The sequence below is a fragment of the Moschus berezovskii genome, chromosome 27, assembly GCF_049115385.1.
Source record: "Moschus berezovskii isolate FMDL1 chromosome 27, NW_MosBer_1.0, whole genome shotgun sequence".
Classification (NCBI taxonomy): Eukaryota; Metazoa; Chordata; class Mammalia; order Artiodactyla; family Moschidae; genus Moschus; species Moschus berezovskii.
In genome coordinates this window covers 28,476,114-28,500,720 of record NC_142486.1, presented here as the reverse complement: position 1 = coordinate 28,500,720, position 24,607 = coordinate 28,476,114, and the positions used below count along the sequence as shown (strand labels likewise).

General features: G+C 41.2%; 1 protein-coding gene across 1 annotated transcript in view; it reads right to left on the bottom strand.

Moving 5' to 3' along the window:
• Positions 1-24,607, bottom strand: part of PDXDC1 (pyridoxal dependent decarboxylase domain containing 1) — a 57,314-nt gene that overhangs the window by 28,699 nt on the left and 4,008 nt on the right. The window contains exons 2-6 of the mRNA XM_055409537.2: positions 9,667-9,740; positions 9,097-9,162; positions 6,779-6,859; positions 3,540-3,686; positions 1,941-2,130 (exon numbers count right to left, since the gene is read on the bottom strand). Of these exons, the coding sequence (XP_055265512.2) occupies positions 1,941-2,130; positions 3,540-3,686; positions 6,779-6,859; positions 9,097-9,162; positions 9,667-9,740 (558 nt within the window). The remainder of the gene's footprint in view (positions 1-1,940; positions 2,131-3,539; positions 3,687-6,778; positions 6,860-9,096; positions 9,163-9,666; positions 9,741-24,607) is intronic.

The following is a 24,607-nucleotide window of genomic DNA, read 5'->3' as shown; positions in this document are numbered from 1 at the left end:
TGGGCCTACCCATTCCTAAAAAACAATAAATATGGACCAACAGATGTACATATCTCAAGAGAAATGAAGTCAGTGTTATAAAGACAGTAATTGTCAAATAAATTTTATATTCTTCATTTTTAGCTTCCAAATCCTTAAGGAGATTATGTTTTAAGAATTTTTTAACATTTGAGCATATTGCTCTATATAAAACTAAGACTTGTAAGCCTTTATAGACCAAAAATTTAACGAGTATTTTATTCACATTTTTTTCCTGTAAAGAATCTTTGCTCTAAATTATGAAAGTGAAACCCAAGTAAAACACACAATAAATAATTACAGAAATTAAAAGTGAAAATGTCGTCCCATTCCCCCCACCACTCAGACCCCACCAATTAAGCCACCAGTCTGTCACTGTTGGGCTTCCCTGATGGCTCAGACAGGAAAGAATCCACCTGCAATGCAGGAAACCCAAGTTCGATCTCTGGGTTGGGATGATCCCCTGGAGGAGGAAATGGCAACCCACTCCAGTATTCTTGCCTGGAGAATCCCATGGACAGAGGAGCCTAGCAGGCTACAGTCCATAGAGTCACAGAGTTGGACACGACTGAGTGACTAACATTACCCCTGTTAACAGGTTAGTACAGAACTTTCCAGATATTTTCTAGGCAAAAATATAATGTATTTATATAAATATATTTTTCCAGGTATAAAAATATATGCACATTAGCATGTACATACTTTTAAAACATGAACGCCTGCCACCTGCCTTTCCCATTTAACATCCTCACAATATTTTGAAGACTCAATTGCTGTCCCAAGACAGCTCTGAGCCCCTAAGAGGCTGGCTCACAGCAATTACTCAATAAGTAATTTGTTTCATGTTCCTATAGAGATATTATAAAATTCCTCATTTTGTATATCCTTAAGAAGAGGGCACAATTTCTTTTTTTTGATGTGAAAATGGGTAAAAACACTCTGTATTGCCGACCTGATTTAGTCCACTTAGGTTAATATTTGTTGTTGCTGATGTGTCACCAAGTCGTGTCTAACTCTTTTTCAACCCCAAGGACTATACCCTGTCAGGCTCCTCTGTCGATGGGATTCTCCAGGCAAGAATGCTGGAGTGGGTTGCCATGCCCTCCTCCAGAGAAGAGGACACAATTTCTCGACACCAGTGACCAAGGCTCAGAATCAACTCAACTCCCGAGTTTCCCCTATGGATCTCCTGGGGACTCCTCCATCTTACAAGACAATCCCTCCAATTCTATGGGTTTTGCTTTAAAATGTTTTTGGCCAAGAGGCTTAACAAGTTCTTGACTCAAGGTAGCACCCTAATCAAGCTTTCATAAACTCCAGGAAAGGGTAATGTTCTTTGATCTAATAATTCTAGACTGGCTCTGAAAATCCATCTGAGGAATATAACCCAAAGCACAGAAAAAGCTTTATGCACAAAGATGTCCATAACAGCACTATACAAAGAGAATTTCCCAAAAATGGTCATAAAAAGCCAAAGAATACGAACACTAACTGCCCAAAAAGAAAAAAAATAAAATTAAATACTACACACTCACTTGAAGGAATATCATGAAGGCGTTAAAAATATACTTTACTTTGAAGAACGGATAAAACATGATACGCGCCTGTTACAACAGTTAAGTGAAAAAAGCCACATATAGCCATATAAAAACATACATGCCCTCTGACTGATCAAAGTCTGAAAAGAAATAAAGTAAAATGTTGACTGTGGTTGCCTTTGGGCAACTAAAAAAGATATTTATCTCTCTAAACTTATTAATATACATTTATATATAAAAATGACTAAAGATGCACATAAGAAAATCATCTTTCTTTTCACGTGAAAAAAAAAGCTGCTTAAGAAATGGGTCAACACACTTGAAAAACTTCTAGGACAGAATAAAGCATCGTTTCTTTAAGAGATCGCCCGTATGCCACATTACCTGATTACAGAGGTACTGGCCCAGGCCAGGCCTAGCAGCAGCACTTAGATAGATCACAGGCTTCCTGTTATATAACACGTTGAACCCATCCACTACGAAGTCTTCATAACGGGAATGGATGGCAAGCCTACAAATCTTTGCGAGTCCTTCTCTTTCTTCTTCGTGGAAATAAGCACAGCCATTTTCATACCTGTTAAGAGACACTCACATGTCAGTATGTTCGTACCTCTGATTTTATAAGTCCCAGTCTTATAACCACGGAAGTAAATCTTTTCTCAACCTAGAAACTGTCACCCAGACCAGTCAAAGGAGATAGGAATCACCCTCATCTCAGATGACTGAAAACTCACAGCAGCTGGAGGTTATAAAGAACAAAGGCAATGACCCTTCATCCACACTGAGCTCCTGGAAGAGTAGGAACTAAGAAAACCAGTAGGAAATAGGAATGCCTCAGATATAAAAAGAATAAAGATCATGGATTGACTGACTTCACCAGAAAGTCAGCACTACATAATGTAGGCATGGTTTTTAGTAGTGTCAGCCCTAAAACATCCAAAATAAGTAAAACTGTCAATAACGCTAATCAGACTAAGTTTTGCTTTCACTATTATCTGCTTGGAAACTTTTATTCTCCATCTCTAAAGAGAAAGAGAGAGAATTTCAATTACAGGTGTTGGATTTTTATTAGGAGAAAATTTCTCCTTTGCCACACAGGCAAACTCATATTCTTGCCAGGCCAAGCTCCTTTCCACCATCTGAAAATGAGTCACCCAAGTTATTAAATGTTCCAATGTTAGGTAAACATTCCTTTTCCATAAAAGTAGCAGCATAAATAAACACAAAATACCACTGGTCTTGTATCCTCTACTGAAACCTTACTCTGCTAGAATTCCTTAATAATGACAATATTTACCACTGTATAAAGCAAATTTCAATTTCCCAACACATACTCATCTTCCTTATGGCAGCATTTCCTTTCTACTAAAACACAGCTAATACTTTAAATAAAAATACTCGAATCCAGGGACCTCCCTGGTGGTCCAGTAGTTAAGACTGGGGGCATGGGTTCAATCCCTGCTTGAGGAACTATAAGATCCAGCATGCCACAGAGCCTGGCAAAAAAAAAAGAGAAGAACTCCCCAAAACTTCATCCATTTCACTGCTACATCTTCTATCAACATGTGCCAACTAGGAATCTTCTTTTTCTTTCCTTATTTTTATTTTTTCAAAATCATGGAAGTATGATAACACATTTATAGGAGACTTAGAAAATATAGAGCAAGGTTACATATAGTTCTACTATATATGGTAACAAGTAAACTGTGGACATTATTCAACAGTACAGGCTCATGTTCTCAGCTCTTCACACGTATTAACTCATTGGTTCATTTGATCCTCACAACAATGTCATCAAACGGATATTAAGGCTATCTCTGATGCACACATAAGGAAGCTGAGGCATGCAGTGGTTAAGTAACTCTTCCAAAAGGAAAGGGAAGAGGCAGATCTGAATCTAGGTAGCACAGCTCCAGAAAAGAGACTTCTCACAGTCTATATCCAACTCATAAATGCCTTCACCGGAAACTAAAGACTTATTACCTGAAAATTCTGCAGAGCCATAAGGTAGTGTCTGAAAGTATCCTAGTAGTGAGTTTTCTCAGCTTCTCTTTATCCAGAGTTGAAATGTAAGCTCCCAGACTATGCCCCAACAAGGATATATGACCTTGTTCTCCAATATTCTGAATTCTGTTAATCAAAAATATTAGATTTTTAAAAAAGGTATTAGTCTAAGCATAAATAAATAAAACTTAGAGACACAGTATTCCACAAAATTTGTCACATTTGAAATGCACTTAATGGCCTAGAAGGCAGAAATTGAGATAAATTTAGAAAATTCAATGTGTAATAAGGTATTAATAGCTTAGGGGGAAATTTTCTTTCTGAATTCAAGTCCTGGGAGATAAATATCTTTTTTATTGATACCAACTAAATACACAAACTGTTTTTAAATAATTTTCTCCAGATAAGTTTTTTAAATTAAATACAAGCTTTAAGAACTATGGAGAATAGAGCTGAGATAAAATGTGCAGAAAACAGTTTAAGAATCAATAAATGAAGATCAATTCCCTGCATTAAATAGCTGTTTATAACAATTCAGCAAATTCAAGGGGAACTAGGTATTGCTTTGTATATAATTAAAGTTGCTGCTAAGTCACTTCAGTCGTGTCCGACTCTGTGTGACCCCATAGACGGAAGCCCACCAGGCTCCCCTGTCCCTGGGATTCTCCAGGCAAGAACACTGGAGTGGGTTGCCATTTCCTTCTCCAATAATTAAAGTGGATGGACTAATTTCCCTTATAAAGAATAAATGTAATAATGAAAATGACAAAGAATCAACAGGATTCTGGGCAGAGACAGTTCATAGAAAAGGAAACATAAATGGGTCTTAAAACATACAAAAAAGACACTTAACCTGATTTCTTAAAAAAATGCAAACTAAAACTATGCTGAAATATCATTTCTTACCTATCAGACTGGCAACAATCCTTAAGTTTGCTAATACCCAGGCAAACGTGTGGGGGAAAAGGCCCTCTCACACACACACAGCGGGAATGTGAACGGGCACAATTCCATGAAGGGAAATTTGGCAATATCTGTCAAATTTGCAAATACACAAACTTATTTGGTCTAGCAATCTCACTTCTAGGGCTTTAATCTCCAGAAACACTACTTTGAGGAAATGACATAGGTACAAAGTTACTAGCTGTAGGAATGTCTGTTAAGATTAAAACATGAATTGGAGACTAGTTAAAATATGGCTCATCCGTGTGCATGTTCGGTCATATCCAACTCTTTGTGACCCCAAGGACCGTAGCCTACCAGGCTCCTCTGTCCATGGGATTTTCCAGGCAAGACTACTGGAGTAGGCTGCCACTTTCTCCTGCAGGGGATCTTCCCGACCCAGGGATCAAACCCACGTATCCTGCACTGCAGGTGGATTCTTTACTGCTGAGCTACCAGAGAAGGCCCAGAGCAACATTAAACAGCTCTTAAAGGAGAAAGTGGAAAATCCTGAAAGAGATGGGAATACCAGACCACCCGACCTGCCTCTTGAGAAACCTGTATGCAGGTCAGGAAGCAACAGTCAGAACTGGACATGGAACAACAGACTGGTTCCAAATAGGAAAAGGAGTACGTCAAGGTTGTATACTGTCACCCTGCTTATTTAACTTATATGCAGAGTACATCATGAGGAATGCTGGGCTGGAAGAAGCACAGGCTGGAATCAAGATTGCTGGGAGAAATATCAATAACCTCAGATATGCAGATGACACCACCCTTATGGCAGAAAGTGAAGAGGAACTAAAAAGCCTCTTGATGAAAGTAAAAGAGGAGAGTGAAAAGGTTGGCTTAAAGCTCAACATTCAGAAAACGAAGATCATGGCATCTGGTCCCATCACTTCATGGGAAATAGATGGGGAAACAGTGGAAACAGTGTCAGACTTTATTTTGGGGGGCTCCAAAATCACTGCAGATGCTGATTGCAGGCATGAAATTAAAAGACGTTTACTCCTTGGAAGGAAAGTTATGACCAACCTAGATAGTATATTAAAAAGCAGAGACATTACTTTGACAACCAAGGTCCGTCTAGTCAAGGCTATGGTTTTTCCCGTGGTCATGTATGGATGTGAGAGTTGGACTGTGAAGAAAGCTGATTGCCAAAGAATTGATGCTTTTGAACTGTGGTGCTGGAGAAGACTCTTGAGAGTCCTTTGGACTGCAAGGAGATCCAACCAGTCCATCCTGAAGGAGATCAATCCTGGGTGTTCATTGGAAGGACTGATGCTAAAGCTGAAACTCCAATACTTTGGCCACCTCATGCGATGAGTTGACTCACTGGAAAAGACTCTGATGCTGGGAAGGATTGGGGGCGGGAGGAGAAGGGGACGACAGAGAATGAGATGGCTAGATGGCATCACCGATTCGATGGACATGAGTTTGAGTGAACTCCGGGAGTTGGTGATGGACAGGGAGGCCTGGCGTGCTGTGATTCATGGGGTCGCAAAGAGTCAGACACAACTGAGCGACTGAACTGAACTGAAAGGAGAAAGTGCCTGGGTACTGCTATTATAGGAACTTCAAGACATAAATGAAAAAAGTAAGACACAGAACAGCATGCAGAGTATTTAGGTCCTGGAAGCAGTAAGCATAAACATCTGGCGTGGGTGTACGTATACATGAAGTATCTCTGAAGAATACACAAGAAACCGGCAACTTAACTCAGGAAGGGGAACAAGCTAGGGAGGGAGTGCTAAGAAGGAAATCTGCCTTTGTGTATATACCTTTTCTATCCTTTGAAATATGAACCAGAAGGATGCGTTACTTATTCTAAAAAACACTGTATTTAAAACAAGGGAAAAAAAACTAAACTGCTTGATAGATGCATAGATGGAGATAAGATAAATAGATGATTCACAGATGGTGTGGTCTGCCACCAATGAATTCGACTGCAGTACTTCTCAGCAATCAAAAGCCCAGGAAGAGAAGCAGCCAGAAGCAGAAGCACACAGCAGCTACCCTGTGGCCCCTGTGCCAGCCCCTCCCTAAGACACAAGACCATAAAAATGACAAGGTTTTAGTAAATGATTTCCTTTTACAAAATACATTATCTAAAACATGTCAACGTCTCCCTGAAGGAAGTGAATGTTGTTGTAACTTCATATATAATCTGGAATGAAATAAGGCTTATTATGGCAGCAACTTGTATGAATGTAATCATTATCAAACCCAAGAACACATATACTTTCAAAGAGAAGCTGCCAACCGTTCTCCATTACCGGGTGCTCTGGGGCTCCTCGTCTTCATCTCCGTGCATGAGATTCTGAACTAACTGGAGGATGCTCACCATGTCTTGTCCACTGAGGAACAGAAAAACAGCTGATAGACGGGAAAACAGCACACGCCACCCCCTCCCCTCACCACCAGTCTCTATTTCTCTTGTCTAAACTAGCTTTGATATCTTTCTGTTACAACAGAAATAATATGTTTTGAGATACAGTATACACCATCTTGTTTTTTAAAAATAAACCATAAGTTTTCAACTGAATTCTGAATATAACCATACATATATTAAAGTATTAGTTGCTTAGTTGTGTTCGACTCTTTGCAACCCCATGGACTGCAGCTCGCCAGGCTCCTCTGTCCATGGAATTCTCCAGGCAGGAATACTGGAGTGGGTAGCCATTCCCTTCTCCAGGGGATCTTCCCAATCCAGGGATTGAACTTGGGTCTACTGAACTGCAGGCAGATTCTTGATCATCTGAGCCACCACGGAAGCCCCTTGTGATTAATTAAATCTTCTACCTGAATGTAAATTGAATTTTTAAAAATTTCACTAGCTTTAGCAGTATTTCTCTACCAGTTCATTTGAGTCTTGGAGACTACTTAGTAAGCATATTATAAGGGTCAAAACAGTCCTCATAAGCTGCTGGAAGATCACAAAAGCAGTAAGAATACTCCAGTACCACTAGGTGTATCTCAGTTTCCCTCCATGTGGGATTCTTGTCTGTTTGTTCTAACAGAGTTAAACATGAAATGCAGGCATTGCTCTTACCACCTCTTCCCCAAACTGGAGATTTGCTTAGAGTATAGACAGACTTACTTCTGTCCCAGATGCGTTTTTAAATGCTCGCTGCATGAGGAGGTGGAAACATGAGAAGAATGTGTGTGGCGCAGCTGTTAGCAATGGCAAAGTGACTTGCAAAACATGTGATGTCAAAATGCTGCCACTCTATGAATGAGAAGGTGACATAAAAAGTTCTTCCTTTTGAAAAACAATGTCCCCAAACCCATCTTCCTCAAGGTGCTGACCTTCACATGTGAGGGACTCTGGGCCTTGGACTTTATGTAGAGGTGAAGCCAGGTGACCTTCAGGAAACCCTATGTTACAAAGCTGTGAGGACGCCATTAGTCCATGAAAAGCACTGAACTCTGCACATGGCAAGTGGGATCTCGGATGTGGCTATTAGCGTTATTAGTGTGAACACCCTGGACTGGTGTCATTAAAGCACTCCCTCTCCGAGAATTACAGACGTTCCTGGCAGTATTTCCTCTAGGGAAGCTTCTGCAGGATGAGTAGAACCCTGTTATTCCCTTCAGGAGGCCTGGGATGAGGAGACTTATAAGATCCGGTTCCTGTTCTCAGCTGGAAAATGAACTTCACCCATAGAGGACTTCCAGTCAGTATCCTCCATCTACTGGGATCCTTCCTCTGTTCTTTTGCAACCCTGTAGATATTTATATTCGGGTCAAAGGACAACTTAAGGGAGTTGTTCTATTTACCTATGTACAGTTTCCTGGTTATAAAAAAAAAAATAAGTTTGTCTGAAGGAAACTGGGCCAGGACTTAAACTCCAAATTAAGTGCTAACACCCTGTGAAAACTGTTGGCTGGATAACTACCTATTTTCCTGATATTTTCCCTGCTACTTCAAACCACAAACATGTGACAGATTTCCTTTAGTTTCCAAAAAAATAAATCACTCTACTAATAAATGAGCTGATGTTTTCCTTTCATTTTCCTTTCCTTACTATATAATACAATGGTAAATCTTATCAAGTTAAAATAACTCTCACAATAAAGCTCAGTCTACCAAACAGATGGCTGGTTTCAAGGATGAAACAAGTATGATACATGAGTTATATTATGAGTCTGCATATGCTTCTAAGAGGCTGTGTTAAACTCAGAACGGGGAAGGGGGAGAAACAGTAGGTATAGCAGCATCACCAACCAGCCAACAGCACTTCACTTTTCTGATGTTACACTGCACAGAACTCTCAATTGGCTTTGTGTTCATCAAAATTGTAAATCAGTGATGGTAAAATCTTGGTTTAAAGAAAATGTACACCCCACGTAAAGGTGCTTATCTGTTGGTTTTTTAAAAAACCTTTTATACCGGAGTACAGCTGTTAACAATGTTGTGATAACATCAGGTGGACAGTAAAGGGGCTCAGCCATACATATACATGTATCCATTCTGCCCCAAACTCCCTTCCCATAACATTGAGCAGAAGTTCCCTGTGCTGCTGCTGCTGCTGCTAAGTCGCTTCCCTGTGCTAAACAGTAGGAAAAAGTGCTTCTCTTCCTTGCCACCTACCTGCCTTGCAGTGGCCCTGGAATATCCCCTGATAGGAGCTTCTTTCCATTTTCCTCCTCTGTTCTTCTAATTTAAAGGAAATAAAAAACTGTTATATTTCTAACATTGAAGCATGAACATGTGATAATGTTGCTCATAAGCTCTAGTAACTGATGTGGGATTTGAAACATACATCCCTTCCCCACCCCATCCCAGCCCCACCAGGCTGGGGTATAGTTTAATTTCAGGAAAAGAATACTAAAAAAAATAATAATACTTCAACCCATTTCTTGTTTACTTGATGTACTATATGACCTGAATATACAATAAGAAGTATTTATAGAGTCAAGTTAATATAGTAAGTAAACTTTTAATAGGCAGACGTGAAAATTATAAGTTCTGCCCCTCAATTTCAAAATCCTTTAATGATAAGCACCTTCCACTCAAGACAAACGCCAATTTTAAAATCAGCTGCAGCTAAGCATGACATTCTGAAAGCAAGAGGTGTCTTTAACAGCAGGAAACCAGTGCCACCAGTTTCACAGCAGGCTGAACACGTTTAATGGGGTCACATCTGTTCCACAGGCTCACCTCTGACTGTCCTCGAGCATCTTCATGGCCTCCTTCAAGTTTTTTCCCATTTCAGCTAGAGTAGGGTCTGCTATCTGGAAAAAATTTTTTCAAAAGGTTAAATGTTAACAACCTTCTATTACTTCCACAACAGAGTTCATCAAGAAAAAAACTAAATTTTAAGTCCATTTTCTTCTGGATTTATTATAACATACAGGTTATGAAGCACATGCTTGACGTCAAAATTCCAATAGTACGAGGTGTAACGTGAAAACATCCCACTGCCCCGGGGAGGCCGCTTTTGACATGCGTCTCTCCAGCTTCCCTTCCCTCATGCGCACTGCTCCCCACTGCTGCTTTCTTCACAGTGAGTACGGTTCCACATCGGTAGGTCCACTTCATTCTCTTTAGCGGTGACACCTTTTTGCATCTGATGGATGTACTATAGTCTAACAGTCCTGAATTAATGGGCCTTTTAGATTACTCGAGTTTTTCACTATTAGAACAAAGTCCAGAGAAGTACAAACAGCATACTATTTGTTTTACGGCTGTAGTAGGGCTGAAAAATGGGGCTTCCCTGGTGGCCCAGTGGTAACAATCTGCTTGCAATGCAGGAGATGCGGATTCGATCCCTGGGTTGGGAAGATCCCCTGGAGAAGGAAATGGCAACCCAGTGTTCCTGCCTGAGAAATCCCATGGGGAGAGGGGCCTGGCGGGCTACAGTCCATGGGGTCGCGAGGATTGGATGCTGCTTAGCGACTGAACCACCACCACCATGCTGCAAACTAGCCCCCAGCAGATGTTCACACCCCAATCCCTAGAACTGGTGAGTGTGTCCCTTATGTGACAAAGTCTCTGCAGATGTGCTTAAACTATGGACCATCCAGGTGAGCAACAGCAGGAACCAACATGACAGAACTGGAAGGAGACCACACATAAACACAGGGAGCAGGCGATGCGTAGACAGAGCAGAGGGAGATCTGAAGATGCCGCCCTTAAAACTGGAGTGATGGTGCCACCAATAAAGGCAGTGTGGCTGGCAAGCAACAGAAGCTGGGACAAGAAAGCAAGGGACAGCCCAGAGCTTCTGGAGGGAGTGCGCCCTGTCATCCCTTGATTTCAGCTCAATGACGATGATTTCAAACTCCTGGCCTCCAGAACTGAGAGAGAATCTATTTCTGCTGTTCCGAGCTACCCAGTTCGTGCTAACGGGTAACAGCAATCACATGAAACTCCTACATTCAAGAATTTGCAAGTGCTTCTAAAACCTCTGGACACTTGCACAAACTCGTAATAGTGACATCTCCAAAGAGTCAGGGGGAGCTTTTATCATTCAGGGTACATCTACCTCCTATTCAAAACACAGACGGAACTAAATTTTTTCAATTCTCACAGAATTAAAACATTCACTCTTTCTTCTTACATCTCCGTAACAATTTTTAGGGAGACAGCCTTGTTGCCTTGAATCTCTGTGGAGCACAAGTTGAGTTATAAACAATTATAAAGCTCTCTGTTGTTTCCCTCTTCATCAAGTGTACTGCAAGTGTATTCACCTGCAGTTTCTTCCTATTGTCCACTGTACCTAGTAACAGTTTACCTTACGTAGATGTGCAATGAGTATTACCTTTAGTAGTGCACTACCTCCTCAAAATTGTGTTCTTTTTCTTAAAGAAATTCTACTGTTTACCAGTATGAGAATACTGGAGTGGGTAGTCATTCCCTTCTCCAGGGGATTTTCCCAACCCACAGATCAAACCTGCATCTCTCACACTGCAGGCAGGTTCCTTACCGTCTGAGGCACCAGGGAAGCCCCAGTGTAAGTATCAGAAAATGTTAAATCAAGAAGGGACCTTAGAGGGCTAGTCTAGGAACTGCCAATCTGCGTTCTTTTGAGCCTTAAGACTCTTGGGAAGAACTTTAAGGAGAAGGGGCTCGGCAGCCACCTGGAGCTTCCAGCTCTGCTCCCTTTAAGGAGATCAGCTCTGTTTTTAACAACAGGGTTTTGAGTCAGGTTTGCAAAAAAGGAAAAGTATAGCATGAAAGCCTCTGTTTCCAGTCTAATATTTTAATTATTTATAAAACTTACTTATTTTTGCCTGCATTGCATGGCAAGTGGGATCTTAGTTCCCCAACCAAGGATCCAAACAGTGCCCCCTGCAGTGGAATTGCAGAGTCCTAACTACTAGACCCAGAGAAGGCAATGGCAAGCAACTCCAGTACTATTGCCTAGAAAATACCATGGAAGAAGGAGTCTGGTGGGCTGCAGTCCATGGGGTCGCTAAGGGTCGGACACGACTGAGCGACTTCACTTTCACTTTTCACTTACACACATTGGAGAAGGAAATGGCAACCCACTCCAGTGTTCTTGCCTGGAGAATCCCAGGGCCGGGGGAGCCTGGTGGGCTTCCATCTATGGGGTTACACAGAGTCGGACACGACTGAAGTGACTTAGCAGCAGCAGCAGCAACTACTGGACCGCCAGGCCAGGGAAGTCCTGGTGTCACATTTCAGGGAGGAAACGAAGACTTAGAGAAGGACAGTGACCTGCCTAGGCTCATGGAACTAATAAAAGACGGAGAGCTGCCAGAACCCTGGCTTCCTGATCTGTTTCTGCCTCTATTACATCACACTGATTCTACAAGGGGTTAGAAAAGAATCACGTAGCCACACCCGACCTGACTTTTACAAACGATGGAAAAATCACTTAAAAAACAACAGGCGTTTCCAATAAAAATCACAATTTAAATATAACCACAAGGTAGGTGAGAGAGCAATCTAAAAGGGTCTCCTTGTTCTTCCTTAACAATTCTGAGTAGGAGGAAGAACAAGATAATGGTCAAGAGAAGTGATCTTGCTCCCCGGTCTGCTGGTCAAGGTCCTTACCACCCACATCTCCTGTGACACTCCAATCTTTGAGCATCTGGCCAAATGCAAAGACAAACCGTTTGCTTGATCAATTACTCTTCCCTGTTTCATGCTTATAACATCTGTCCTGTCTGAAATGGGAAGGATTGGGGGCAGGAGGAGAAGGGGACGACAGAGAATGAGATGGCTGGATGGCATCACCAACTCGATGGACATGAGTTTGAGTGAACTCCGGGAGTTGGTGATGGACAGGGAGGCCTGGCCTGCTATGATTCATGGGGTCGCAAAGAGTCGGACACAACTGAGCGACTGAACTGAACTACCTATTAAATCAGGATCCACTACTTTCAAGAAACCCTTATGGATAAAATCATTTTCACTTTTTCACATCCCCTCTAATTATATCGATACCATTTTTTCCTAAATCAAACATCTGGACTCACTGCCTGACAAATGACTGTACTGATATTTATGGGGACAGCAGGATGGAAGGCTTGAACCCAAGGCCATTCTAATATGTAACTGCCCAATTTCTCACATCCCTCACCGTGAACTGTGTTACAGGTGGCCTTCCCAGTACAGGTATTCTCCCCAGTAAGATCATATGCTTCTTGAAGGCAGCCATTCAGACTCCCACTGAGTTTGCCTTCTCTTATAGGCCTCAAGGGCTTCCCTTGTGGCTCACTGGTAAAGAATCGGTCTGCAAGGCAGGAGATGCAGATTTTATTCCAGATAAAATCCCAGATTTTATCCCTCGGAGAAGGAAATGGCAATCCACTCCAGTATTCTTGCCTCGAGAATCCCATGGATAGAGGAGCCTGGAGGGCTAAAGTCCATGAGATCGCAAGAGTCAGACACAACTAAGCAGCTAAACAACAATAGGCCTAAAATGTCCAAACTCAGCCTGAGTCTTGGATTGCCATATTGCCTCTGAAACCCCTCAGGAAGGCACAGCATACTGGACATCAACATACTGGCTCTAAGTTCAACACAGATAACTTTTCCTATAAGACTGAACAGATTTTTCAGTTAAGGATAGACAAAGCAGTTGACTTAAGAAGCTGCTTCATATGATAATACTTATTTTTAAACATCAGAATCACATGTGCTGACAAGACGCTGACATTGAAAGAGGCAGGAGGGAAGTGCAGATTCATATTTCCCCATCTGAGCCTCTCTCTCTCAGGAGCACACACTCATTGAGTGGAAAGGCTGACATTTAAATTGTTCGTGCTCCTACTCTCTTTTAGAGAGTGAAGTGGGGGCAGTGGGTGGGGTAGCGGATGGGTAAGAAAAATAGCACATTTAGTTAAATGTGAATAGAATGTGACTCCAATGCTATAGGCCCGTGTGGGCTTGTTCTGTTAACAGGATAATCCAAACTATAAAATGTTACCCAGCTGCAGGGTATCAGGCCTTAAGTCAAAGAATGCTCTAAGAAAAATATTTATCAATTGGTTACTTAAAACTAAAAGCCATGCCTCCATACACTTCTACTGAGGAGAGTGACTGCTTCTTCTTCACATTTCCCAACCTCAATACCTGTCACAGGGCCAGACAAAGGACTTGTGTGATAAATGTTAATAAACAATAGCAGGGCAACAGCCAGACACAAACCAAAATGAGCGAAGAATTAAGTTGAATAAAGATGTTCATTATTCAGTATTTAGAGGAAGACTGTTTACATTATTCAGGGAAGAAAAAAAGAGTATATCTATGCCAGGTTCCCGGGGAAAATGTCATATTTTTCAACCCTTAGCACCTAACACAGGGTCTGGCACAGAAAAAGGACTCAATGAGATTTGTGATCCTTAATTTACTGTGATCCCTCATTGCTAACACTTACTGAACTGCTCTCTATATTCCAGGCATCATCTAATTAACACCTTTATATACACTGTTGTTGTTTATTCGCTAAGTCAGTTTTACTCTTTATGATCCAAAGAACTGTAGCACGCCAGGCTTTTGTGTACTTCACTATCTCCCAGAGTTTGCTCAAACTCACGTCCATTGAATCGGTAATGTCATTCAACCATCTCATCCTCTGTTGTCCCCTTCTCCTCCTGCCCTCAATCTTTTCCAGCATCAGGGTCTTTCCAATGAGTCGGCTCTTTGCATCGGGTGGCCAAAGTATTGGAGCTTCAGCATTAGTCCTTCCAACAAATATTCAGAGTTGATTTCCTTTAGGATGGACTAGTTTGATCTCCTTGCTGTCCAAGGGACTCTCAAGAGTCTTCTCCAGCACCACAGTTCAGAAGCGTCAATTCTTCAGCACTCAGTCTGTATGGTCCACATACGGTCCTGACATCCATACATGACTACTGGGAAAACCATTTATCACTGACTATATGGGCCTTTGTTAGCAAAGGGATGTCTTTGCTTCTCAATATGCTGTCTAGGTTTCTCACAGCTTTCCTTCCAAGGAGTAAGCATCTTTTAATTTCATGGCTGAAGTTACCATATGCAGTGATTTTGGAGCCCAAGAAATTAAAATCTGTCACTGCTTCCACCACTTTTTCTCCATCGATTTGCCATGAAGTGATTACATACGTTACTTCCTAGCAAACTCAAAGGCACAGAGTTAGTAGGCTTCAGAGCCAGAATTTAAAACAAGATCTGGGAATTTCCCTGGCACTCCAGTGGTTAAGACTCCAAGCTTCCGATGTAGGAGGTGCAGATTTGATTCCTGGTCAGGAAACTAAGATCCCACATGCCTTGAGGTATGGCAAAAAAAAAAAATTTTTTTTTAAATAAAACAAAGTCTGAATTACTCTAGAACCAGTGCTCTTAACCACTAGGCAATACTGCCCCTCAATTTCATCAAATAAGAAAACAAAGCAACTTACACTTTGAAAAAGTTCTTGTCGCAAAATCATAATTAGAGCTAAGTAAGGTCTCATTTTAAAGGTAATCCTTGTTTGATTGATATTTTCACCTAGATAAATGTTAGTTTATCAGAAGACTCTGTGTAAAACTTCTATTCTACAACAGCCTCAACTAGATGATGATAAACTGATTACCCAAACCTGAGCATATTTAAGAGTCAAGGCAGTACTATTAATAATTAAGCCAGGACAACAGGTTCAAACTGGGACAGTCCTGGGCAAATCAGGATGTACAGTTACCCCAGCCTTCACTACAGTGTTTACTTCCTATCTTAAATCAGTATTCCACCTAGCGAAGGCCAGGCAAATGTTTAAAGTGCTGGCTGTTCATGAGTTATAAGGTAAAACCAAAGACAACATATAATTCAAAAGGAGCGCACTGCAGTGCAGGTACTGCCCATGGCACTTTTCTCAATGCTTAAGATCGCACAGTATTGTTACAAGAGACATCTTTTCCTACCTATAAACAATATATTTTCCCTCATTTAAATCTTGAGTATAAGGGGCCTGATTAAAAATTGGGGGCCAACTAGAAACAATTCCTGAAAAAAGGCCCCTTTATTAACAAAAAAAGTAACTGAGTCTAACCATCCCCTTTTTTTTTTTTTTTGACACAAAGGGGCTGCTTCCTCCAAAAGTTTATTACGTAGATGAATTTACTGGACAAGATAGGGATATCTTAGAATTCTGTCTTAGAGACAAAGTTCAGGATGAAGAAGGTTAGTAGGCAAGAAGACACTTGAGGTTTTCATTGTTCAGTCGCTCAGTCATGTTCAACTCTTTGCGACCCCATGGACTGCAGCACGCCAGGCTTCCCTGTCCTTCACTCTCTCAAACTCATGAGTTTGCTCAAACTCATGACCATCAAATCAGTGATGCCATCCAACCATCTCATCCTCCATCATCCCCTTCTCTTCCTGCCTTCAATCTTATCCAACATCAGGGTTTTTTTCCAATGAGTCAACTCTTTACATCAGGTGGCCAAATTATTGGAGCTTCAGCATCAATACTTCCAAAGAATATTCATGGTTGATTTCCCTTAGGACTGACTGACTGATCTCCTTGCTGTCCAAGGGACTCTCAAGAGTCTTAGGGTGGCAGTGGTGGTTTAGTTGCTAAGTTGTGTCCAACTCTTGCGACCCCATGGACTGTAGCTTGCCAAGTTCCTCTGTCCATGGGGATTCTCCATGCAAGAATACTGAAGTGGGTTGCCATTTCCTTCTCCAGGGCAAGAGTCTTATGAGTGAAAGTCGCTCAGTCATGTCCACCTTTTTGCGACTCCATGGAGTATACAGTCCATGGAATTCTCCAGGCCAGAATACTGGAGTGGGTAGCCTTTCCCTTCTCCAGGGGATCTTCCCAACCCAGGGATTGAACCCAGGTCTCCCACACTGCAGGCGGATTCTTTACCAGCTGAGCCATAAGGGAAGCCCAAGAATCTTACACAGTACCACAATTCAAAAGAACCAGTTCTTTGGGGACTCAGCTTTTTTTACAGTCCAACTCTCACATCCATACATGAAAGTGAAAGTGAAGTCTCTCAGTCGTGTCCAACTCTTTGCGACCCCATGGACTATCTAACCATCCCTTTTGAAGTCAGTTGGTGTTCCGTCTGTTTCCCTTCTGTCATCTTTTCTGCTGACCTGAAGCAAGCCAACCCAGGTTGAACATGAATGTGGTGTTTCGAGATGTTTTTCTAGGAAAGGGCCCTGCAGCCAACACACACTTCTGAGGGTCTCCACTCAACTGGGCTCCTTCAGCCCTCAAGAGGCTTGGAGCAATTATACTGTTTAAAAACAGAGCCCAAATGTGCAACAAAACATATACAGAGTGTGTATATCCACTGGTTCACTTTCTAATTACAAAACCACCACATGCACACTACTGAAAATTCAGAATCTGTTATTAAACTATTAGCCATTAGACTGCAAATTTGTAAATTATATTTCAGCTACGGCTGATTCTGTGTAATGAAGTGGATTCCATATTTTTGCTTCAATTATGTCTAACAGAGATGCATGCCATGGCTTAATGCAATTTCAAAGCTCCTAAGGGGAACCATTTAATTGCTCATATGGTAACTGTCAGAAAACCAGACAGCTCATTTTGTAAAACGAGCCCTGCCATTCATTCTTTTATAAGCATTTTTTAACAATGACTTTTATACTAGTGGATTTCCATCACTTTCAGTGTGGGATATTAAAATATTCTGCTACTATCAAAAGAAGAAATAGTATATATGTAATGTTAAAATATCACTCAAATTCTCACAACTTAAATGTTAGAGAAAAAAAATTGAAAGTCAAATGCAAGATAAAATAGTAAAGGAGGTCTGGAAGTAACTCTCAACTTTTCAAAGTTGTAGGAAACTAAATTTATTTGAAAAATAAATTATTTGAATTAACGGGGGAAAATACTTATTTTTGCCTTTGGCTAGAATTATATCAACTCAGTTATGAGGTAATACTCCTATTATTTGGAATATGTTATATTTATCATTTTATTCTATTTCATTTTTCTGAAAAACTGCTGGTCATGATTTGCTAAATTGATCTAACATCTCATATATAGGATGTAGCCTGCAGTTTAGGGGATGGGGACTCACATCATTTTAATGGATGTCACTGAAAATTCATATCCAGTTATTAGGAACAAAATAAACAATCATTTGTTAACAGACAAATTTTATTAACTGAGAAGTTGTTTGTAACAACCTTTCAAAAATGGACACTACAGCAGAAGAAGAATAAAATCCCAGGGCCAAAGATTTGGGAACCACTGCTCTCCAGGGCTTCCCTGATGGCTCAGACGGTAAAGAATCTGCCTGCAATGTGGGAGACATGGGTTCGATCCCTGGGTTGGGAAGATCCACTAGAGAAGGGCATGGCAACCCACTCCAGTATTCTAGCCTGGAGAATCCCCATGGATAGAGGAGCCTGGTGGGTTACAGTCCATGGAGTTGCAAAGGGTCAGATACAACTAAGCAACTAAGCACAGCACAGCTCTACATACACTTAAAATTTTTTCAGCTTTCAAGGTGCTTAATTGAGCCCTTGAACACATTTTGTTCAATTAAACCAGCACACCAAAGTGTGACCCAAAATTATATTATTCACTTTCACATGAAGGACAGAAATAAAGGACAAAAACAATATGGACTTAACAGAAGCAGAAGAACACACAGAAGAACTATACATAAAAGATCTCAATGACCCAGACAACCATGATGATGTGATCACTCACCTAGAGCCAGACATCCTGGCGTCCAAAGTCAAGTGGGCCTTAGGAAGCATCACTATGAACAAAAATGGTGGAGGTGATGGAATTCCACCTGAGCTATTTCAACTCCTAGAAGATGATGCTGTGAAAGTGCTGCCCTTAATATGCCAGCAAATTTGGAAAATTCAGCGATGGCCACAGGGCTTAAAGGTCAGTTTTCATTCCAACCCCAAAGAAAAGCAATGTCAAAGAATATTCAAACTACCGCACAACTGCACTCATCTCACATGCTAACAAAGTAATGCTCAAAATTCTCCAAGCTAGGCTTCAACAGTATGTGAACCGTGAACTTCCAGATGTTCAAGCTGGATTTAGAAAGGCAGAGGAACCACAGATCAAATTGCCAACATCTGTTGGATCACTGAAAAAGTGAGAGAGTTCCAGAAAAACATCTATTCTGCCTTATTATTGACTATGCCAAAGCCTTTGGCTGTGTGGATCACAACAAACTGTGGAAAATTCTGAAAGACACAGGATACCAGACCACCTGACCTGCCTCCTGAGAAATCCGTATGCAAGTCAAGAAGCAACAGTTAGAACTGGACATGGAACAACAGACTAGTTCCAAATCGGGAAAGGAGTACGTCAAGGCTGTATATTGTCACCCTGCTTATTTAACTTATATGCAGAGTACATCATGTGAAATGCGAGGCTGGATGAAGCACAAGCTGGAATCAAGATTTACGGGAGAAATATCAATAACCTCAGATATGCAGATGACACCACTGTTATGGCAGAAAGCAAAGAAATAAAGAGCCTCTTGATGAAAGTGAAAGAGAAGAGTGAAAAAGTTGGCTTAAAACTCAACATTCAGAAAAGTTAGATCATGGCACGCAGTCCCATCACTTCATGGCAAACAGACGGGGAAACAGTGGAAACAGTGACAGACTTTATTTTCTTGGGGTCCAAAATCACTGCAGATGGTGACTGCAGCCATGAAATTAAAAAATATCTGCTACTTGGAAGAAACACTATGACCAACCTAGACGGCATATTAAAAAGCAGAGACATTACTTTGCCGTCAAAGGTCCGCCTGGTCAAAGTTACGGTTTTTCCAGCAGTCATGTTTGGATGTGAGAGGTGGACTATAAAGAAAGCTGAGTGCCACAGAACTGATGCTTCTGAACTGTGGTGTTGGAGGAGACTCTTGAGAGTCCCTTGGACAGCAAGGAGATCCAACAAGTCCATCCTAAAAGAAATCAGTCCTGAATATTCATTGGAAGGACTGATGCTGAAGCTGAAACTTCAATACTTTGGCCACCTGATGTGAAAAACTGACTCACTGGAAAAGACCCTGATGCTGGGAAAGATTGAAGGCAGGAGGAGAAGGGGATGACAGAAGATAAGATGGTTGGATGGCATCATCGACTCAATGGACACAAGTCTGAGTAAGCTCCGGGAGTTGGTGATGAACAGGTGGCCTGGCGTGCTGCAGTACATGGGGTTGCAAAGAATCAGACATGACTTCATGACTGAACTGAACTGATGCGACTATACACAACTGCCCAAACTCAAACTGTGTAGAGTCTGTGTTTTTATTGTATATAAATTGTTCCTTAATTTTTAAAAAAGGAGGGCAAATTGATTGAGTTGACTGAAAAGAAATATTCAGCAAATAATAATACAAGTGGTAAAGTGATGTGACAAAGCTCACAAACGGTATATGAATAATGGCTATTTTAAAAATGCAGACCTAAACCTTCAACGTTTGCATTAGACATAAAAAAGTCACTACACAGACATTACCACAACATCGTAAGTCAAGTATGGTGGTGGTGGTAGTGTAGTCACTCAGTCATATTCAACTCTTGCAATCCCACGGACTGTAGCCTGCCAGGCTCCTCTGTCCATGAAATTCTCCAGGCAAGAATACTGGAGTGGATACTCAATCCCTTCTCCAAGGGATTTTCTTGACCCAGGGATCAAACCTGGGTCTCAAGCATTGCAGGCTGATTCTTTATTGCTAAGCCACCAGGGAAGCCCAAATCTACTACACTTCAATTAAAAAAAAAACCCAACGAATCACTATCTTTCTTCCACTGATCAAGGCAATCAGATAAAGCTCTGAATTGATGTTTTTAACATTCCACCTACTCTTCAGCCTCCTACAGCTTTCTAAGCAAGTTTAATCCTGGATAGTGATAATCATGCAAGTATCAACTCTCCAAAAACCATACATTTTCCTCCCAGGTGAAAACATAAGAGATATAAACGTAAAGAATGCCTACTGTCTAGCACTAAACAAATACCCTAAATACTACACATCTCTGAGAAGCAGAGTTTCTCAGCAGCAGCAGCTGCTCCACGAACACAGCTGTTTCTTACGGGTTAACCAGAAGAGATGACAGGGACCCTCCAAGAGGACAGAGCACCTTGCAAACCTGACTTTCTCACTGGTGGGGCCTCAGTTTCTACATTTCTAAATACTTTTATGTAGCGCCAACAGAAAAGAATTTAATTAAGAACCAGATACTTTCATCTGTTTGTCTTTTAAGAATTGGACACTCTTGGAAAATCTTTTATTTTTAACCATCATGGACTCTATGCGTGAGTGTGTGAGAACATGAAGACATCCTGTATTTACTGGCTCATTAAGCAAAATATTTTAGTTAAAAAGGGATATACAAATGTTGCATAAGGTGTTAGTATGTAACCTTACAAATTCCTCAAGAAAAGCAGCAGAAAAGAACAGATAGGAAAAAGAAGGGGCAAAAATACATAAATAAGAGGGAAAAAATCTGGTATCAGTAAGGATGAAACACAGTGACACCAGATCAAATCTGGCATCAACAGATGTATGCAGAAGGAAAAAGGGCCATTCAGTTCACTGCCATAAGATGCCCAGGCGTCCCTGGTGGTTCAATGGTAAAGAATCTCCCAGCTAATGCAGAAGACACCGGTTCAATCCCTGGTCTGGGAAGATCCCACATGCCAGAGCAACTAAGCCCGTGAGCCATTTGAAGCCTGTGCACCAAGGGCCCGTGCTCTGCAACAACAGAAGCCACTGAGGTAAGAAGCCCGCACAGTACAGCTAGAGAGGAGCCCCCTATTGGCACAATTAGAGAAAAGTCCGCTCAGCAAGAAGACCCAGCACAGCCAAAAATAAATACATAACTAAATTAAAAAATCTTTTAAAAAGATACCTGCTGGGAAGACCAGGAATTCAAAAATTTCAAAAACTATATTCCAAGAGACTACTACTTCTGGAGAATCAATTCACTTACACATTTTATCATGAGTGCCAATAACTACAGGAAGGAAAAATACCACAACAAGCAAGCTCTAGTTCTAAAAAGTTTACTAGTTTATTTGGAATCACATAGAATCACATACTTACTCTGGAACAAAAAAGAAAACTGCTTAAAGAAAAGCATGCTATAGTCACTGGAAAAAATAAGTCACTGAGACACGCTCCTTTAAGAAGGTGTTTCCTAGGACTTGGTGGGGGGATCAATTCAGAAAGATAAAGATATCCATTGCCCTTATCAATACAATTATTTCCAAAATTGAATTGGAATTATGCAGATTTAATGTTGTCAACCTTACCTTAATAATAATTCTCAGGAAAGGAAACCATCAATTCTTGAAGCCTCTATGTTTCTTTAGGCCTTTACTGAGTAAAACTGTGACTCTGTGAATCTGCCAATATTCAGCTATTTCCAGGGGCCAAAACCAGCAGGTTCATAGGACTCCACCCAATACAATGTCCAGTCTAATAAGCAATTCAGTCTCATTAGGTTACTGAAAGCCTTATAGCAGCAACATGTTCAGTGTCACTGAGTTGCACCTTCAAATTGAAGGCTTTATTTTGCTGTTTCTACTTTTTATGCATATAGCAAAAAGATCTTAGAAAAGTTTACTGTCCCTCAGTCATCTGAAACTCAATGCCTTTTCCACAGGCATTAGAAAACATTTTTTAAAAAGTAGGTAGGGCCCCAGGCTGGACTCAAGAACTATCTAACATTAAGGCAGCTAAACACTTAATATTTGCCACAAAGAAAACAACAAAAACTATGATGACAGTAACAGAAATTAAACGAATATTAAACTCAGAACAATTTTATAGCCCTTAAATATTGTTTGGAGAGAATAGATTCGATTTAAGCTAGATAAATTTCTGAAAGGAAGTTCTGGATATTTTCAATGTGATTGGAGGCATATAAATATATATATCTTTTAATATCTGATTTAACTTCAAGAGACAAAATGGCTTCTTTTCTCTTAATTTACGTTCTACCAGCAGTAACACTGGGAGCTTCCCTGGTAAAGAATCTGCCTGCAATGCAGGAGACCCAGGTTCAATTCCTGGGTAAGGAAGATCCCCTGGAGAAGGAAATGGCAACCCACTCCAGTATTCTTGCCTGGAGAATTCCATGGACAGAGTCTGGCAGACTACAGTCTGTGGGACTACAAAGAGTCAGACACAACTGAGTGACGAACATATACTTAAGCAGTAACATTAGGCACAAATATAAAGGAAAAAACTGCATTATATTTACATTTAGAACAAACCTAGAAAAGTGATTCTGAACTAAGTGTTCTACCTAAAGAATCTCTTCCACATAAACTTTCCTGGCCACTCACTCGATGCCCTTTGTTTCTTAATTCCTGTGCTTCTTTTTATCCCTCTTTGCTACACAAAGTGCTTCCCTGATAAATCAATTGATAAAGAATCCACCTGCAAAGCAGGAGACCCCGGTTCAATTCCTGGGTCAGGAAGATCCCCCAGAGAAGGGATAGGCTACCCACTCCAGGATTCTTGGGCTTCCCTTATGGCTCAGCTGGTAAAGAATCTGCCTGCAATGCTGGAGACCTGGGTTCTATCCCTGGGTTGGGAAGAAACCCTGGAGAGGAGAAAGGTTACCCACTCCAGTATTCTGGCCTGGAGAATTCCATGGACTGTATAGTCCACAGGGTCACAAAGAGTCAGACATGACTGAGCGAACTTTCACTTGCTATATAAGGTTTTGCCTAAACTTGTATGCCCCTTACTGTAACCTCTTTCAGAGATCATATCTTATGCATCTTGTGTCTCTTTCTGAACTCAGCACAGGGCTTTGACTGTAGATGACCAGCAATAAAAAACTTTAAGTCAAAGTAAGTTTCTGCTCTGGGTGAAAACAGATGACATTAAGTTCAAGCAACTGCTATCTATAATTATAACTCAAAATCCTAGATAAGGTGGAATACCCAGGCCTCAGTTCAGTTCAGTCGCTCAGTCGTGTCCGACTCTTTGCAACCTCATGAATCACAGCACGCCAGGCCTCCCTGTCCATCACCAACTCCAGAGTTCACTCAAACTCATGTCCATCGAGTCAGTGATGCCACCCAGCCATCTCATTCTCTGTCGTGCCCTTCTCCTCCTGCCCCCAATCCCTCCACCAATAGCTCTACTGTTAACTACTGCACATCTTGAATAAACTGCATCTGAAATCTTGAATAAACCAAGAACCATAGATGTCATAAATGTTTAGGATCAGGAACTTTGTGCCATGTTTCCCTGACACCCAGCATTTAATAATCATTTACTGCCCTAGGCACCACGCACCTATATGCAAAACCCTCCATCACAATAATGCAGAGGTCAGCTTTAAATGAACATTATAGGTGATCATCTCCTCACGGAAGCCTTCCTTTTCTCTGTAAGAGTGGGATCCACAAAGGCATATCACAGAAACCGATCATTTCAAGTTTGGCTAAGGGGGGTTCTTTCTGTGAGCACTGAAGTAGAGAGCAGGGGTAGAAATTCTGATAGTTCTTCTCAGTAACGATCAGCAATGTTCCTGCCACACAGCTCCTACTGCTCTTCATGAACTGTGAGTGGGGAACAGAATTTTCAGAAACCAAATCCCAGGGGGAGGGGACACTAAGCTCAGGATGAGTACAACGATCAAAAACGGGCTTGGCTGTAATTATTTAGGTTAGAAACAGGC